The sequence below is a fragment of the Carlito syrichta genome, unplaced genomic scaffold, assembly GCF_000164805.1.
Source record: "Carlito syrichta isolate Samal-C Ts95f unplaced genomic scaffold, Tarsius_syrichta-2.0.1 Scaffold138367, whole genome shotgun sequence".
Classification (NCBI taxonomy): domain Eukaryota; kingdom Metazoa; phylum Chordata; class Mammalia; order Primates; family Tarsiidae; genus Carlito; species Carlito syrichta.
Genome location: NW_007082463.1, coordinates 144,625 through 163,306, shown reverse-complemented (window position 1 = coordinate 163,306; position 18,682 = coordinate 144,625). Strand labels below are relative to the sequence as shown.

Below are 18,682 nucleotides of genomic sequence, written 5' to 3'. Positions count from 1 at the left end.
ACACTCTGCTGGGAGAAAAGGGTTATATCAGGTGTACTGGACAAGCTAGAAGACATTCAATACATTGGTTGTCAGGAACGTACACACAGCGGTAATACAAAGCAGGGTGACTAGTAATCTAGATGTTATCTAACAAATGTAGGTTGAGACCAAGTATAGTAGAAAAGGAAGGTCTCATGAAGTTCCCCCTGTGCAATAGATAATGTATTTCTAGTTATCATGTTGCTTCAATTTTGGACATCCAATGTCTGTTGGCCTCTCTGTGTAATAATGAATGTACACTTATAAATATGCTATTTCTGATATAGAGTTTTTACTTCTTTTTTTTTGAGGAGTCTTACCACACCCATTTGGTTAGCAAGTACCTTCTTTAGAAGTAATAATACCATCAACCCTCTTCTAACCTAAGCCTGATTACTATAGGCCATCAGGTGTGAAGTCCCTTACTGCATCCACACTCATCCTTCCTTTTCTTTTCGTAGCCTCAGAATAAGCATTCCTCCTCCTGCTTTGGGCTAATTCTTCCAACTGTGATGGTGATGCCATCTTTTCTCTTTTTCTCAAGGATCTTATACCATTAATTATCTTCTTACTCAACTGTATATTAACTCCCTCCTCTCTAGTGGCTCTTCCCACAGCCTGTGATAGAGCTCAAGTTAGAGTGTAAAAAAAGCCATCCTTTACCTTACATGCCTCTTCGGGTATTCTACTCTATTCTTTGTCCTCCCATTTCAGTCAAACTTCTCAAAGTATGATCTACACCCCTAGTTGTCCAAAGTGTGACCTGGGAACCAGCTGTATCAGTATCACCAATGAGCTTTGTAGGATTGTGAAATCTCCAGCCCCACCCCAGATGTACTGACTCATAATCTGCAATTAAACAAGATCTTCAGGTGACTCACATGCACACTGAAGTGTGAGAAGAAGCGACGTACAGTATTGATGCCCTCACATCTTTACTCCTCAGTCCATTTCAGTCTTGCTTTTTTTCCTACTACTACACTCAGTCTTTATTGAGAATGATACTTATTTGGCTTCAGTAAGAATTTCTTAGTCTTTCCTTTGTTTGAAGTCTGTTATATTTAATACAGAACATGCCTGTTACACTCGTCCCTCCATCTCCATGAGTCTCTCTACCAAACTTCTGTCTCTCACTCTTCCATTCCACCCTCCCTCTGGGATTCCTTTTCTTCCACTTAGCCCTTGACCATGGTCTCCAGGATTCTGTTCACAGACTTCTCTTCATACTCATCTTATGATTTTAGCTATGTTGATGGTTCTCCAGCTTAGTCCTCTTAATTCCAGGCCTGTCACCTCTACCTAGAAACCTTGTAGGCCCCTCAAACTCCACGAATCTAATACTGAGCCCATTCATCGTCTCAGTGCCTAGTCCATAACACCAAAATGAAATGGAAAACGGTACAAAAACTGAGATGTGCCTTTTTCTGTATTTCCTGTCTTGGTTGGCAATACCACTGTCAACCTAGACTCATATGGAAATATACGTGCTGTCCTTGTTTATTCTCATCCATAACCCTTACATTTAATCAGCCACCAAGTGTAATCAATTTTATCTACTAAATATTTAAAAAATTTACTTCCTGCTTCATTCTTACTGCTACTGTCTTAGTTCAGGCTTTCATGGTCTCTCATTCAGACGATTGCAATGATCTCTTAACTGTTCTCCCTTCCTTCAAATCAAATTTTCCCAAACTTGAGTCATTCTTGAACCATTTTCCCTGTGTCTGTACACACCTGTACTATTATTTACTGAATATTTTTTGTTAAATAAATGTACTGTGTTTCTTTGCCTTACCTAAGCAGTGATGTTCTTGGAATAATTTTAAATACTAATTATACTTTTTGAATACTTTAAAAAATGAATGCATAATTATTAAAAGTAAAAATAATGCTCATCCACATGCTGCACTTTGGGAAGCACTGACATGTAAGATCTCTTGCTATTTGGGCTTCAGTACCTCCTACCCACCACTTATAATGTTGCTGCCATTCATTTCACCTATCCCTAAGTTATAATTACTGACTACATTGTTATTGTTATTATTTTGAACTGTTACTTGTTATATCAATTAGGAATAAGAGAAATTAAATATTTTATTTTACCATCATTTATTCTTCTTCTCATGCTTTTACTTTATGTAAATCCAGTTTATTGGCCTATATTATTTTCTTTCTTTCTGAAGAACTTTTTAATATTTCTTGCAAGGCAGGTATACTGGTGATAAATTTCCTCAATTTTTATTTATCTGAGAGTCTCTATTTCTCCTTCACTTTTGAAGGATAATTTCACTGGGTACAGAATTCTAGATTAATCATCTTTTCTTCTCTTTTTTCCCATTTATTTACTTAATTTTTAAACAACAAATAATAATTGTATGCATTTATGGGGTACAGTGTAATATTTTGATCTGTGTTTTCATTGTAGGAAGATTCAGTCAACCTAATTAACATGTATCAACCCACCAATTTATCTTCATTTTATAGTGAGAATGTTAAAAGTCTGTTCTTTTAGCAATTTTGAAATATGCAATACAGTACTATTAACTGTGGTCACCATATCATGAAAGATCACTAAAACTTATTCTACTATTCTAACTGAAACTTTGTACCCTTTGATTAACCTCTTTCCTTTCCCCATCCTAATCCCCTTCCCCAACTTCTGGTAACCACCTTATATATAATGCTCAGATTCCATGATCAACTTTTTTAGATTCCACATATAAGTAAGAGTATACATTGTTTGTCTTTCTGTGCTAGGCTTATTTCTGTTAACATAATGTCCTCCAGGTCATCCATGGCTTGAAGACAGAATTTCCTTGTTTTTTTAAAGTTGTATAGTATTCCATTATGTGTATATACCACATTTTATTTTTCTAGTCTTCTATTATTGATGGACATTTAGATTGTCCCCTTGTTGTTCCTGGCCTGTAACCTACGCGTATACTTCTCAGGTTTGACTTGGTTTTTCCTCTTTAGAGGAGACAGGAAGGCAAGCTAGGTCTAGAACTGGATATTTCCCTTCACCCAATTCATTTAGGTTCTGATAAAACTGCAGGAGATTAGGGTCTGGTAAAGTAGTTTCTCTTGAGGGCAGGCTTTGTTAAGAAGAACAGAAAGCTCTAGACATATTTAAAGTTGGCAGCTACTTGAGAGACTGAAGTAGAAGGATCACCTGAACCCAGGAGGTTGAGGCTGTGGTTAGCTGTGATCACGCCACTGCATTCCAGCCTGGATGACAGAGTGAGACTAAAAAGCAAACAAACAAACAAACAAACAAACAATAGGATGGCTACTTTTTTCTCCCGCTGCTGGAAGCATGAGAAGATTTTTCTCAGATCTTCCCAGTAAGAACCTGATTGGACTCCTAAAAGTAAAATTCACAAAAGTGTGGGGGTCCCCCACTGCAGAACTTGGCTCCCCTGGAGTTTTTACCTCTCCAACTTGTACATATTGAGCCTCCAGCAATTTTTTCAATTACAGATTAGGTTTTCCTATTCCAGTACTGGTTTCCAAGGGGGTTTTCTACTCCTGAGCCTCTCTTCCAATAAGGCTTGATTCTCTGTATCTGCTTGTTTGTCTCTTCAGTTTTGGAGGAAGCTGTTTGTTTGCCCTATGACCTCAGTTCTCTGATGGGTCTAAGAATAGTTGATTTTTCCCTTCATTAAGCCTTTTTCTTGTGTGGATTGAAGAGTTGACTTCGTATCACCTTAATATGCTAGACCAAAATGCAAGGGAACTTTTGAAACATTGAAGACTTGCTTTTCCTAAATTCTTGAAAACTGGGTAGAGCAACTATCTTTCAAAATTAATTTTAATTTCTTGAAAACTGGTTAGAGAAACTATCTTTCAAAATTAATTTTAATTTCTTGAAAACTGGTTAGAGCAACTGTCTTTTAAAATTAATACACTACTTTTAAAAAGGGATAGAAAGTAAGATCTTTTGGATGATTAACTTTTATTTTTTTGTTTACTTTTCTCAAATAGATCCCAAATGCCCGGGAGATGTTGATTTTCATAATAGTGACTGGGACATTAAGACAATCACCAGCTCCTTGAAATTCTACCTCAGGTATGTTTGAATTGAATTGAGACTTGCTTTTCATAGTTGATGAAATTTGTCTGAGTGCACCTAGGGGATAATGTGGTCTTAGTGTCATGAGTTTGAATAGGATTGTTTAAGAAAAAAATGTATGAAGAGGATTTCTGTCAAAGAATGTCCAGATGACTTTGTTTTATTATAAATGTGAGAATTTAAGAAGGGAAACAGAAACAATAGAATTATTATTGAAGACAAGGTTAAAAAGATTATTTTAAAAATCATGCACTTGAAATAATTGAACACATTTTACCATTGTTTACAGGAGTGTGATGTCATGGTTGGGTCACTAGTAAAATCGTGAGTTGTGACAATTCAGGGTTGTTACCATGTTTTAATGGATAACAACTATTTTGAAACATCAACTTCCATTTGGGAAAAAATAACATGTGCATTTGTACACGCGTGCATGCCTGTGTGTGTGTGTGTGTGTGTGAGACCATGCCTTAATCCAGATAATGAAAATAAAAACTAAGAAAATACAATCATGAAAATGTTGGAGCCAAATGAAGGGTCAACAGTATGAAAAATAAGTTAACTCACCAGCAGAATTTGGGGATGTACAATGATGATGGGCATATTGTTCAGTTTATGGACATACGTTTATATTATGCAAAAGGTGTTTGAGACATATATTTTTAAACCTTTGATTTTTTTACTATTCTTAGTGTTCTGTGTATTCACCATACTTTATGTGCTAAAGTTTCTTTTTTCAGCGATTGTACTCTTTAGGCATTGAAGTAGATACTTAAACTCTGGAAAATATCATTAATCCAAGATAGATTGGGTTCCAGATATTTCTGTTAAGTAATTTTCTGCTGTAGCATCATTTTGGAGCTTTGTATAAACATGAATACTCTTTCCAGAAATATTTCTCCTGCGTCTGCTAAACATGAAAAGTACTGTTATTGGAGGGTTTATTTGGTACTACGCTGTGTGCTAGTTACTTACAGTGATTGTGCCATTGGGTTTTTTTTCTCCCAGAACCAAGTACTTTATGCATTTTGCAGATGAGGAAACTGAGGTACACACCTTTTGTCATTAAGTAATATTCATGGTCATAGCTAGTATTGTTTGAACCTAAGTATCTCTGACTTATAAGGCCAGTGGTACTGGGGCATCTTCTTCCCCTACCTTCTACTCTCAGGGGCTGTGGCCTTCTTTGTGTTGCCTGGGTAATTTAGTGAAGACAGAGAGCAATCTGACTTCAATACTTTCAGAGGACTCATTATGATGAGAATAATGGGAGTAAGTGATTCAGTCTCTAGCCTTCTTGAACAGAGTCCAAATCCTCTAAGATTTATATAGCTTAAATCCTTCCCCACATTGCATCATTACCAGCTCATCTCATAATAAATAATGTGGCCCTCTCCAAAGATGGGAAGGTTGAACCTGAAAATGTGAGTGGGTAGTGCCCTGAATAAGAGATTTGTTTCTGAGACCCTCATCCATGGTTCTTTAATATACCCTAGCCAATCAACACCCCTTTGATTTCACAAAGATAATCAGTGTTCCAGAGTGGATCTCCATCTATGTTCTAGGTACCCAAGTCACCCTTTATCTCCAGTATTTTCAGAAAAGTCCTCTAAAAATCATCCTTTCTTTCTCTTGTATCTTTATCCTTCTTATTCAACTAGCTGGTTTTTCTCAGCATATAAATATGTTATAGCAATGCATATTTTTAAATCACTAAATTATTTAATAAAAATCACCTGAGTGCCTACTCTGTGCCAAGCATGATGCTAGGCACTAGGCACTAGGTATGATCTCAAGCCTCAAAGATCTTATCGTCTAGTAAATGGCACAGTGAGAAGACAAATAATCACAAATATAGCAAACTCCAATCAGTATTCTGAAGGAAAGATATAGTGTGCTATGAAGGCATTTAATAGGAAGACCTGACCTATTCTAGTTATTTAAACTGAGCTTCGAAGTATAAGTTGGAATCAACTAGAGGGATGGGGAACTGCAGACAAATGGAACTGTACATACACAAAGCCTTGAGGCAGGAGAGAGGAAGGCCACTTCAAAAAACGACAGAAACCAGTATAGGTGGAGTATTGAGTATATAGAGAGGCAGGAGGAAGTACGTAGGGGACAGATCATGCAGTACTGAAGACACCAATAAAGGGGGAGGTGAGAAGGGGAGTTAGGACTCAGAAATTACCTGTGGGGCACAGAGTCCACTATCTGGGGAATGGGCCACTGAGATTCAGTCCCTAACACTACAAAATATGTCCATGTCATGAACATGCACGTGTACTTCCTGAATCTAAAATTAAAAAATAATAATAATAAAATAAAATTACAGCATGCAGTTAAAAAAGAATTAGGGTCTGGATTTATCTTAAAAGTAATGGAAATACATTGAAAGATTTTTAAACAGAAGCTTACATGGTGAGATTTGTATTTTGAAAAATAACAACAAAAACAAAAAAAAACAAGTATGGAGATTAGATTAGAAGGAGACAAAATGAGTTGAGGTGGAAATCTGTTAGCAGGCTAGGGCTGTGGTCCAGGCAAGAGATGATGCTTCTGCATGAACTGGGGTGTAGTAGTGGTTAGTGGTACAAGTAAGTATATTCATTACATTTGGGGAGTAAAATTGATGAATTGGATAGGAGGATTGAGGAGAGGGAGATAAAAAATGACTTCTATGTTTCTGGCACATGATGGTCATGCATTTACTGATTTAGGAAACACAAGGGGACCAGATTTGAGGGAGAGAACAAGTTGGGTTTCTGGTATGTCAAATTTGAGTCAAGGCATGATATTAAGCAGGCAGTTGGATATATATAGGTCTGAAACTAAGCACTGTGTTCTGAGCTTGAGCTAAAAAGTTGGGAATTGTTGACTATATAGGTGATAATTAGAGTCAGGAACTTAGACAAGATTGCCTAATGAGATACTCCACCTTCCCAGCCAAGCTTCTCTATCAAGTAATATATACTTCCTATCTCTACTTAACCCCTCCACACCAATTTACTATTCAGCCCATTGTAATCTGACTCTCAACCTCTGCGCCAATGAAGCTGCGTTTGCCAGAGACTCCCTCAGTGTTGCACACAAAGGACAATTATCAGTCTTTACCTTACCTAACCTCTATAACATTTGAAGTTGTTAACAAGCCTTCCTAGAAACATTCTTCTCTTGGATTCTGCTACTTTTGGTTTTTCTCTTACCTCTTTGGTCATTTCTGGCATTCCCTTTAATGGACTTCTATGTGATAGTTCCCAGGCCTCTTTTTTCTTTTTACTACACCAGAGTGATGGACAACTGAAAAATCTCTAGAGGCCAAGAAATGAAATGAGTGAAGTAGACTGTTTTCCTAATAAACACTTTACACATTGAACTTTTATTTATATGACAATCCCTTTGTTTACATACAAACAGTATTGTTTACTTGTACAAATAACCATGTGGGCCCAAGGAGCCAGATCTTTCAGTTTTTCTTTTTTTCTTTTTTTGTTATATTAAAGATGTAGGGTACAATTCAGGATTAGGTATATAAGTAGTCATCGTACAGGTAAAGTTTGGGCCTCCCTTTGAATCCCCACTTTGCCTGGTTTGAGATCACCTGGTACCCTTCAGTTTTTCAACAGAGATAGAAAATATGAGTTTGTATTGAAATACCTAATTTTAAAAATTTTAATCATTGATTCAGTTCCACTTTATTTTTATACTCTGTGTTGGACAAACAAGAAATGTTAGAAGGCCTCATGTAGCTGTTTGGCTGCCGGTTTGCTACCTCTCCTGGAGCAGTAACCTCTGTTCTCATTATTTTAACCACCTTTCTAGGTTCATTTTCTCATCTGCTTCTCAGACCTAGAAGGGCCCTGTATCCAGATTCTTCATAGACATCTTCCCCTTTCTAACCTCTCTAGCCCTTTCTAGCCCCTCTAACTGAGCATCTGTACTTCCCTCTTGATCAATTCCTATTCTCTCCAGCCACCCAAACCAGATTACTCTTTTTCACCATCATACCCAATTAATGAAATAATTATTTCTTAATGTCTTTCAGAACACTCTCCCCTCACCTTTTCTTTCTATCTTTGTTGCCACCATTTCTGTTTAGACCTTTATTATCTTTCTCCTGTATTATTATAATAATGACAGTGGCAGACAGTATAATTAATAATAATAATAATTAAGAGCATGGACTTGGGTGATAGACTTCTTGGTTCTCCCACTTATTGGCTCTGTAGTCTTGGATGAGTTCTTTAACATATCTGGCTTCAGTTTCCCAGTCTATAAAGTGGAGACATTAGCAGTATCTACCTCACAGGGTTGTAATGAGGCTTAAATGAGTGAATACATGTAAATCACTTAGAACAGTGCAGAGTTTACTATTATCATTATTATTATTATTATTATTATTATTATTAGCTGGTCACTTCTTTCCTCTGAGCCACCCACCTTTATTTTATTATTATACTTGTTTTACTACATTGGTGCTCTCTTCTACTACACTATTAGTTCTTTGGAGGTTCTTTGGAGGCTTGGACGATGTCTTATTCATCTGTGGATCCCCAATACCTGGCACCATTGGCAGGTTCGAATAGGGGTTTAGGCAATGTTTTCTGACTAAATGAAGAAGCCTACTTGGGCCTCATTTTTCTCTTCCAATAAATGGGGATTTGAATAACTGCTCCATCTCACAGAATCATTGAAAAGGCCAAATGACAGGACAGATGCAAAAGCACTTTAGAAATTCTAAGCATCTATCAAATTGTAAGGGATTCATGGTAGCATTCAAAAAGAGTCCACTTTGGAATTTTGTAGAACTGGTTTGTGCCTCTTTCCACTTTTGAGAGTTGATTGGAGACCTTGCTATAGGCATCAACCCACACTTTTGCAGGTCTTTTGTTGAATTACTAGCAACTTGGATTCTCCTGACAAAGCTCCAGGTGAAGAGAAAAATGTATGTAATTCCACTAAGCTGCAGGGCTCAGAAACTTCAGCCTCACTGCCCACAAAACTGAGAATTCAAACTTGGCTACTCTCCTCCCTAAAGGAACTTACAGTCTTCATTCATTTCAGGAATCTTTCTGAACCTGTCATGACCTATAAGCTTCACAAAGAGCTGGTCTCTGCTGCAAGTAAGTATTTACTAGTTAATTGTGTTGTCCTGATTTCTTAATAAGATTTTCAGCAATAAGTTTGGAAAACTGTTTGAGGGGAAGCGATTGAGGGTTAAAAAAAATAGTAATACAAAAATACACAGATTTTGTCCATTGCCAAATTAGGGTTTTCTTGCTTGCAGTCAGACTTAAGAGTAATATTGTTTTTCATAAATCAGTTAGTTGAGTGGGTTGGGGAAAACTGGCTAACTTGAGGGATGTGACAGATTGACAGATGTAAAGACTTTATGTCTTTATTTGTAACTTCTTCCATCAGAACAGGAGCATTGGCTCACATTACCGGGGGCGGTAAAATGGTTACATCACAGTTGCTGTTTCAGCCTCCTTCAGCACTTTGCCTTTTCAGATGTTTTTCAATTGTGTTGTGAATCATTGTTCCCAACCTGTTAGTGCCAGCATCACATTTTTTAGATAAGAAAACTGAGGATGAAGACAGAGGTACATGAGAAATAAAGCATATAGAATTATCCCAAATGTTGGCAGTTGAAGAAGCATTGAACGTTTTGTCTGAGGCCACTGTATAAGTGTCCCTTCCCATCTCAGTGTGACCTTATCCTGCATCCTGTCCTGTGTGCTGTGCAGTAAAAGGATTCAGGGGATTTATCTTCATTTGTTGAGGCAAAGTAACTTTGGTCTTTACTGCTGAACTGTCTCAGTGATTTTCACAGGAACCCAGAGGTAACAGCACATCTCAGTACCACAAAGAAGGTGGGTGGGAATAGGTTTTCAGCTAGAAATTTGTATGTGCAACTTTAGGAACAACCTGCTGTGTCCAGCATTTTGACTTCCTTGAAGACAGTCTTGTCTTCTCATCTTTCTCTTCTTTTCTCTCTTCTATTTTCATCATCCTTCTAAACCTATTTCTTCATTTCTTTTCATCTCTGTGTTACTCATTGTCTCTCTGTGTGTGTGTGTGTGTGTGTGTGTGTGTGTGTGTGTGTGTGTGTGTGTGTGTGTGTGTGTTTGTGTGTGCTATATGCATGCATATGTGTAGGAGAATTTGCTCAATCCATTTGCCCTGAAAGCCAAACCATTTTTGTCACTGTTCTCTCTCAGAGTCTGACAACCTGGATTACCGGCTGGGAGCCATTCACTCCCTGGTATATAAACTACCAGAAAAGAACCGAGAGATGCTAGAACTTCTGATAAGACACTTAGTCAAGTAAGTAACTGCTGGGTTTTCAGAAAGGATCCATTACAGGACTGGCCCACGTGGTAGGACTGCAGAGAAACTGCCTTTCAGCTCTTTCCATTCCAGCCCTATACTGCTTCTTGGGCAGGCTGAGTGCTCTCTGAGGAAGGTGATTTTGCCTTGACCTTTGTGTATATTCTCTTGGATTCATTATGCATCTGGGTTGTCTTAGTTGAAAAGCAACACCAAGGTACAGTGGAATGAACACAAGCTTTGCTGTCAGATAAGCTTTGTTTTGAATCCAAGCTCTTCAACTAATTTAGCTGTATAATCTTAGGCAAACCTCTCAGTCTCTGTTTGGTCACCTGTGCAATGAGAATAGTCATGCTTACATGCAGGCCTATTGTATGGGTTAGGATGAACACAGGTAAAGTGTATGGCACATAGGAAACTCTGAAGAAAAGGAGGTTGTTAAGATTCTGGTCATCTTCTTGTACTGGTATGGCAGGCAGTCACAGATAGAAGCGCTCTAGTAACAGACAGTAATAGCAGTAACAGAAAGTAGGCACTGAGGTCATTGAAAGGAGCATATGTGTCTCACAGTAGTGCTTCCTGGCCAGAGGATTTAATATTGTGAATAAAGATACATTTATTTGACTCAAAAAAATGTAGAAATCAACTGGTCTGGGAGTCAGCAAACCTGGGCACTAGTTTCAGTTCCGATGCTAGCTCATTTGGTGACCAGAGACAGATCACTCTCAATGCCTCTCTTGGTATATTAAACAGTAAAGAAATGTGAAAATAGGCTTAGAAAAATTGTAACGCATTTTAAGTATATATATTTAGCAAATAAAGCTGTCAGAACACTAAAACATTCAGTAATGTTATATTTTAACCACATTAAAGAGGAAAAGATCTCAAACACCTAAAATTAAGGTCTTCAAGGTGAAGGTGAGTCTTCAGGCTATGGTTCTCTTGACCTCTCACTGGAATGAATTCTGAGTGCTTTGCCTATCTGAGCTTCAAATTTTCCTGTGATATGCCATATTACCAATATCTGATTCTGCTCCAACTTTCTAATTTTTTTACACTTCTGTAGCAAATGAGTATTATAGACGCTAATATAGATAATAAGCAGAATTAACAAGAGTCTGGCTTTTATATTTGCTGCCAATGTTTGCAGTTTGGGCTAATAGAGAACATTAAGAGATGTCATTTTTCTCTCCAAAAAGTATAATAATACTTTTATTAATAATATTACATGATAATCTCAGTAAAAGTATGAAAATTAGCAAAGAAGACATTTTCATGATAATTTGAAATTGCTTTTAAGAAAAAGACTTTGGGTTCAAGTTCCAGGTTTATCACTAATTTTCTGTGTGACTTAAAAAATAACCCATTCCATTCCTTGGACCACAAATTAAAATTAAATCAAATTAAAGAAAAATGCAAGTCAAACCTACATTGAGCTACCATTTATTGACTAATCCTAATGCTTATTGATGAGACTATGGGGAAACAGGCACTCCAATACATTTCTGGTGTTACTACAATATAGTCCAAGAGAAAGGAGGTTGGCAATATCTAACAAATCAGCACATTCAGTTATCTTTTGACCCAGCAGTTCCATTTTTAGGCATCTACTCTAAAAATGTACCTCCACAAACATAAAACAACATATGAACAAAGTTTGTCACTGCAACACAAACATCTGACAGTAGGGGCCAGTTGAGTAAATAAGGGTATATTTAAACATATAGTACACAGACATTTAAAAAATCAGGAAGATCTCTATGAACTTTGTTTTTGTAATGATTTTCAGGATGCATTACAAATTTTCAGGATATAAAACAAATAAGCAGCAACATTAAAAACAAACAAGCAAACCAAAGGTGTAAAACAGTATATAATACGTTTTTTTTTTTCAAGAAAAACGGGGGAAAAAGTATCTATAAGAATATATACCACACTTTCTTATTTTTGTCAAATGAAGCATACTCAGATAAATTAAAAAACCTAATGACTCCAAAAGTTCAATGTAGAGTTACACAAAACCTAGTAATTCCTCTCCTATGTATATACTCAAGATAAATGAAAACATGTGTTCACATAAAAACTTTTATAGAGATGTTCATAGCAATGTTATTCATGGTTGTCCCAAGGTGGAAAAAATCCAAATATCCACCATATAATGAATGAATAAACAAAATATGGTATAAGCATACAGCCCTAAAAAGGAATGAAGTACTGATACATGCCACAACATGGATGAACCTTGAACATATTATGCTAAGTGAAAGAAGCCAGACATAAAAGGCTACTTATTATATGACTCCATTTATATGAAATTTTCAGATTAGACAAATATGTGGGGACAGAGAGCAGATTAGTGGTTGTCAAGGGCCAGGAAGTGGAGTGGGGGAAGGAATGCAGAGTGACTGATGATGGGTATGAAGTTTCTCTTTGGAGTGATGAAAATGTTTGAAATTAGATAGTGACAACAGTTACACAACTCTGTGAATAGCCTAATGGTTATTGAATTTTACTCTTTAGAAGGTTGAATATTATGATATGTAAGACATTTTAATAAAGTTGTTATAAAAATAAGCAAATGAGTTGGGTGTGGTGACTCACACCTGTAATCCCAGCACTTTGGGAGGCTGAGGATCTTTTGAGCCCAGTAGTTTGAGATCAACCTGGGCAACATAGGGACATGCTATCTTTACCCAAAAAAAAAAAAAAAAAAAATGAGCTGTGTGTGGTGGCACCTGTAGTCTCAGCTACTCGAAAGGCTGAGGCAGAAGGATCACTTGAGCCCAGGAGATGGAATCTGCAGTGAGTTATTTTAACACCATTGCAGTCCAGCCTGGGCAACAAAGCAAGACCTGACTCTAAAAATAAAAAATAAATAAAAAATAATGAAAATGGTTACTGCATGGATTTCGGTGAATAGGGTAGAAGAGATAAAGATAAGAACTAGAGTACTCTAAGCGTACCTGCTTATATAGTTTTGACTTTTAAGCCATATTAATGTTTTACGTATAAAAAAGCAAAATTAAACACTATAAACCCTAAAAATGAGCACAAAAAAAGTCAATGAATCTGTGTTTATCAATTTAATAATATAATCACACAGAGAAAGCAGTTATTTTAGCTAACTTGTCAACACAGTCCCCTGAATCATCCTTAATGAGATCTACTCTAAAAACAAGGAAGCAAAGTTTTAAGCATCACCCAGTAGGTTTATTAATAATAGTCATATAATTATAATTAAATACACACACACATACCTCACAAAGATAAAGCAAAAAGTAATATATTAATGTTATCACAAGGCAAGGTTTATGCTGTAAGAAAAAGATACAGATAAAAAAATTCAAAACAAAGGGGGAATTTTTTATGTTGAGGTTAAATTGTGAATGTCAATATTTAACTCCTGATTTAAATAGAAAACCGCAACAACCAAAACCTTTATTCACTGAACCAGTCTTGAAGTGATCCTATCCAAAAAGCAATGAATAACCTAGTTCCAGTTCTTTGTTACTAAATAGCATTTCCTTTTCGAAGAAATCAAGGATGCTTAAATTAATGACCGATCCTCTGTCTGGGGCAAGGAAAATCCAAGGTTAGCCTTGAATAAAATGTACGACAAAGCAAAGAAGAGCTGAAACACTCATAGGGTCATGTGTAAAGAACATAGGAACCTGCTTGGAAGGGCTGACACCGATGATGTTTGGGATAATCTGAATATCAAAAACAATAATGTATTTGTTTATAACACATTGGATAAGCAAAAACTCATGGAGGTGGTTAGAGGAAGGAAAGCTCTTTACTGCAGAAGAATGCCAACTAATAAAAGTACAAGTAATGATAGAACTAGAACAATCACTGGTTTGCATACTCAGTATTCTGTTGCAGACACATCAAAACCATTGGGTAAAAGAATGTTGAGGAAGAGGTTATTCACATTATCTCAGTGAATTATTCACAGGTTACTTACCAGTTACAAATGGAAAAAAATGCATCTTTATAATGATGCTACCTGGTCAGCACCACCTTAAGTAATTGATCAAAGTTAGTATCATGATAATGGTACAGACTGACCTTATGGACCTTCTAATTTGATACAGTAAGAAATATAAAATGTAAATGGTGAAATATTTTTGCCCAAAATGTTTAGCCTAAATATCCTTTCCAGTTTACAAGAAATAAATGATATGGAAAAATACAGAATGTTTGACTTTCTATAAAACTTTTGAAAAGACTTGAACTTTTCAAAAAAGTCAACGTCATGGGAAAAAGATGTAGAGGTACTGTTCTTCATTAAGAGACTGAGGAAACAAGTACAGTGCTTGAACGTTTATTTGATCTGGATTTGAAAAACCCAAATATAAAAGACTTTTTGTGACATTTGTGAAAATTTGAATGTGAGCTAGATATTAGATGATATAGAATTATTGTAAATTTTCTTAGGTATGAAAATGTTATTGTGGTTTTATAGGAAAATGTCTTGCCTTTGGGGATGAATGCTGAAGTATTTAGGAATGAAGCAGTTTAGTTAAAAGGCTTCAGAAAAAATATACAGAAAGAAAGCAAATGCAGCAAAGTTTTAATTTTTGAATCTAGGTATAGACAGTATGAGTGTTAATAGCACCACTCTTTCAATTTTTTTGTATGTTTAAAAATCTTTATAAACAAAAGATGTAGGGAAAATGTAAATTAAAAATAGACTTAGAGCCGGGCTCGGCGGCTCAGCCTGTAATCCCACGCCTTTGGGAGGCTGAGGTGAGTGGATTGCCTGAGCGCGGGTTCGAGACCCGCCTAGGCAGGCGAGACCTCATCTCTACAATAAAATAAAAAAATTAGCCGGGCATGGTAGCGCACACCTGTAATTCCAACTACTTGGAAGGCTGAGGCGGAAGGATTGCTGGAGCCCAGCAGGTCGAGGCTGCGGTGGCCGGGAGCGGCCACTGCACTCCAGTTTGGGCGACAGAGTGAGACTCCAATTCAAAAAAAAGAATAAGAAAATAGACTTAGTTCTAACTAAGAAATTTACACAGGAGAAAAGGAAGATTCATGTGCTTTTAAACTGCACATGATTATCCTGTCTGTCAACTGCTGCTTTCATAAGCTATGTGATGATAATATATATGCCGGTGTAATGCACTCCCGCTGCCAGCCTGTTTCCTAGGCTAATAACAGGCAGATGCAAACTGACCTCAGCCAATTTGGGGTTCCCAATTGTCTAGTTCTTTTTGGTTAATACCAGTAGCTTCCATTAGTGAGAGATGGGAGAACACTAAGGATCACCTCCCTGACAATCTTACTACAGTGGAAGCACGTCTCCAGCCTGTTTCTACCTTTCATACAGGTATTTATCAGCAAGCAGATGCAAAAAAGGAGCTGTACAACCTATTTTGTGAACTAAATGAAGTCCCAGCTCTCTGTCCTGTCAGATCCTCTGGCAACAGCCTGCATGAAAGATACATTGGAAGCAGATAAGATTGGAGTCAGGCAACTAAATCCTACAATCTAGTGTCCAAATGCAAGACTGCTTTGCAATCTTAGGCCTGGGCTACCCCATTCTAAAGGTGCAGACTATTAGGCTTACTAGAGTCTTATTTTTATAATAATACTTCTCTTATTTCAGAAGCAATACTCTGCATTGTAGAAATTAGAAAATATAGTAAAGCAAATAAAAGCTTTCTATTGAATATTTCAATTGAATAATCACTTGAATCAAATAATCATTGAATAATCACTACTGTTAATATACTACATATTCTTTCAGATCTTTGTGTGTGTATGTGTGCATTTATGTATATACATACATATTTGCATTTTTTACTAACATGAGATTATGGTGTTATTCAGTCTACTTTCTTCAGTCTAACAACTTTCACCTCTCCAGACCATTTTCCCAGTTGACCCAAAAAGTGTTTGTAGGTGTTTGTCCAGACGAATCAATACAGGGTCATACATTATATCTACTTCCTACGTCCTTTTCATCTCTTTAATCTGGCATAGTCCATTTATTTATTTATTCTTTTAATTTTTAAAACTTTTAAATTTATTTTTATTTATTTATTTATTTTTTTGAGTTAGAGTCTCACTCTGTCACCCAGACTGGAGTGCAGTGGCCGCTCCCGGCCACCGCAGCCTCAACTTGCTGGGCTCCAGCAATCCTTCCGCCTCAGCCTTCCAAGTAGCTGGAATTACAGGCGTGCACTACCACGCCTGGCTAATTTTTTTATTTTTTTGATTTATTGTAGAGATGAGGTCTCGCCAAGTTGCCCAGGTGGGTCTTGAACCCGCGGGCTCAGGCAATCCACTCACCTCAGCCTCCCAAGGCGCGGGATTACTGACTGAGCCACTGAGCCTGGGTACTGTTTTTATGTTTTAAAAAATTGAACACAATCTCTTTTTAAATGACACTGGCTTATTGACAAGATGTGACCAGTTGTCCTGCAGAATATTGCTTATTATTTTGTCTGCTTTCTTCATTGTCATATTTTTCAGACTATTTCTCTATTTCCTGTATTTCTTGTAAATTAGAGGTTATATCCAGAGGCTAGATGGATTCAAGCTAACTATTTTTTGGCTAGAGTGTATCATAGGTGATATTCACATCTGAAGATGCCTAAGATTGGTTCATCTACTTCACTGATATTAAGGTTGACCTTTGTTATACTCTTCTACTCTGCTCAGGCACAGTGGGGTATCTTTGTAATATTTCCAGTGAATATATATATTGAATACATGTAGGCAATGAGAAATCACTCTTACCATATATTGATTAATTAACAAAGCGTTTGGTGTTTTTGGAGATAAAATTAGCTGAAGCTTATAGTAGCCTTTCTGCCTTCTACATGTAGCCTTTTAAATACAAATTAATTACCCCTAGAGTATGTAAGTATGGATTCACAATTAGAATACTACAATACTTACCTGTTCTAGAGTACACATGAAAACTAACAATTGCATAAACCAAATGTCATCTGTTCTAAGGAGTACTTTTTAAAATTGTAATCTAAATTTTGGATGCATCTTAGAATCAATGGTTTCTTAAAATTACTGTTGTCAGGCAGCAGTTTTGATGTAATTATCATAGCCTTTGCACGCCTCGACTTGGTAATAGCTGCTCATATTGTAGTCACTTCAGTTAAATTATGTTTATTTTTGAGTTTGTTTTCTATTTAAAATGTCTTCAGAAATATTACACGGTGATTTGACAATGAAATTATTTTTCTTTCTTAATGTTGCATAAATAATGTTGTGGTTGCAATTGATGGCATTGATGTAATCCAGGACATTGCACAGACTTTGTTGAAGTATTTAAAGTAAATTACAGATACTATAACACCAGTGGAGGAAGTCAAAGCTGTCTGCCCTTTAAAACGGGCACCATCCTTGGGGAAGGGGCCCGGTCACTTGTGACACTGACTCACTCTCTTCTCCCTTATTGTCATTTTCTTTTGAATAGCTTTTTTATTATTCAAATTTCAAGTAAATTCAAAAATTGAGGAAATAGTATAAGAAATTCTTGTGTGTCTATCAACCCCTCTTCTACTATTATAAACTTATGGCTAATCTTGATTTATCTGTATCCCTATCCATTTTTCCTCCTCTCATGTTATTTTGAAGCAAATCCAAGACATTGTATGATTTCATCCATAAGTATTTCAATTTGTATTTTAAAAAGATGAGCACTCTATATAAACATAAAAGCAATAGAATTATCACATCTAAAAATAAATTAATAATAATTACCTAATATCAACTATTGTGTTCAGATTTCTAGTTCTCTTTTGGTTTTGTGTTTTTGGTGTGTCTGTATGTAGAGTGGGAAGGGCAAGCATACTTAATAGATGATTCTGTCTTCTTCCTATAGGAGGCACACAATGTGTGATTGTCTTTTTTTCTCTCCATTGTTCACAGGAGCACAACTTTCTTAGATTCATTGAATTGGCAGAGTTGGAAGTCCCTTTAGATCACCTAATAACTTTCTCATTTTATAGATAAGGGAACAGATACCTAGGGAAAAAATAGGCCTAGAGCCATATAGTACATTAGTAATGGAACCAGTAATATAATTGGAGGTGGCTTCTTTGTTTAGGAGTCAGAGAACATAAAGTTTTTAGAATCATTGGACTGTAAAGCTAGATGAGACCTGAAAATTCATATAGACAACCGCCCATCATTCTGCCAGGCACTCTTCTAAACCAGAGGTCTCAAACTGGCAGCCTATTGACCAGATCCAGACCACAAATATGTTTTATTTGTCCTGATCTA

General features: G+C 36.5%; 1 protein-coding gene across 1 annotated transcript in view; it reads left to right on the top strand.

The window, feature by feature from the left end:
- Window positions 1-18,682, top strand: part of OPHN1 (oligophrenin 1) — a gene marked incomplete at its 5' end in the record, with an annotated part of 165,607 nt that overhangs the window by 99,772 nt on the left and 47,153 nt on the right. Inside the window, 3 exons of the mRNA XM_008049831.2 lie at window positions 4,006-4,090; window positions 9,158-9,216; window positions 10,315-10,420. Of these exons, the coding sequence (XP_008048022.1) occupies window positions 4,006-4,090; window positions 9,158-9,216; window positions 10,315-10,420 (250 nt within the window). The remainder of the gene's footprint in view (window positions 1-4,005; window positions 4,091-9,157; window positions 9,217-10,314; window positions 10,421-18,682) is intronic.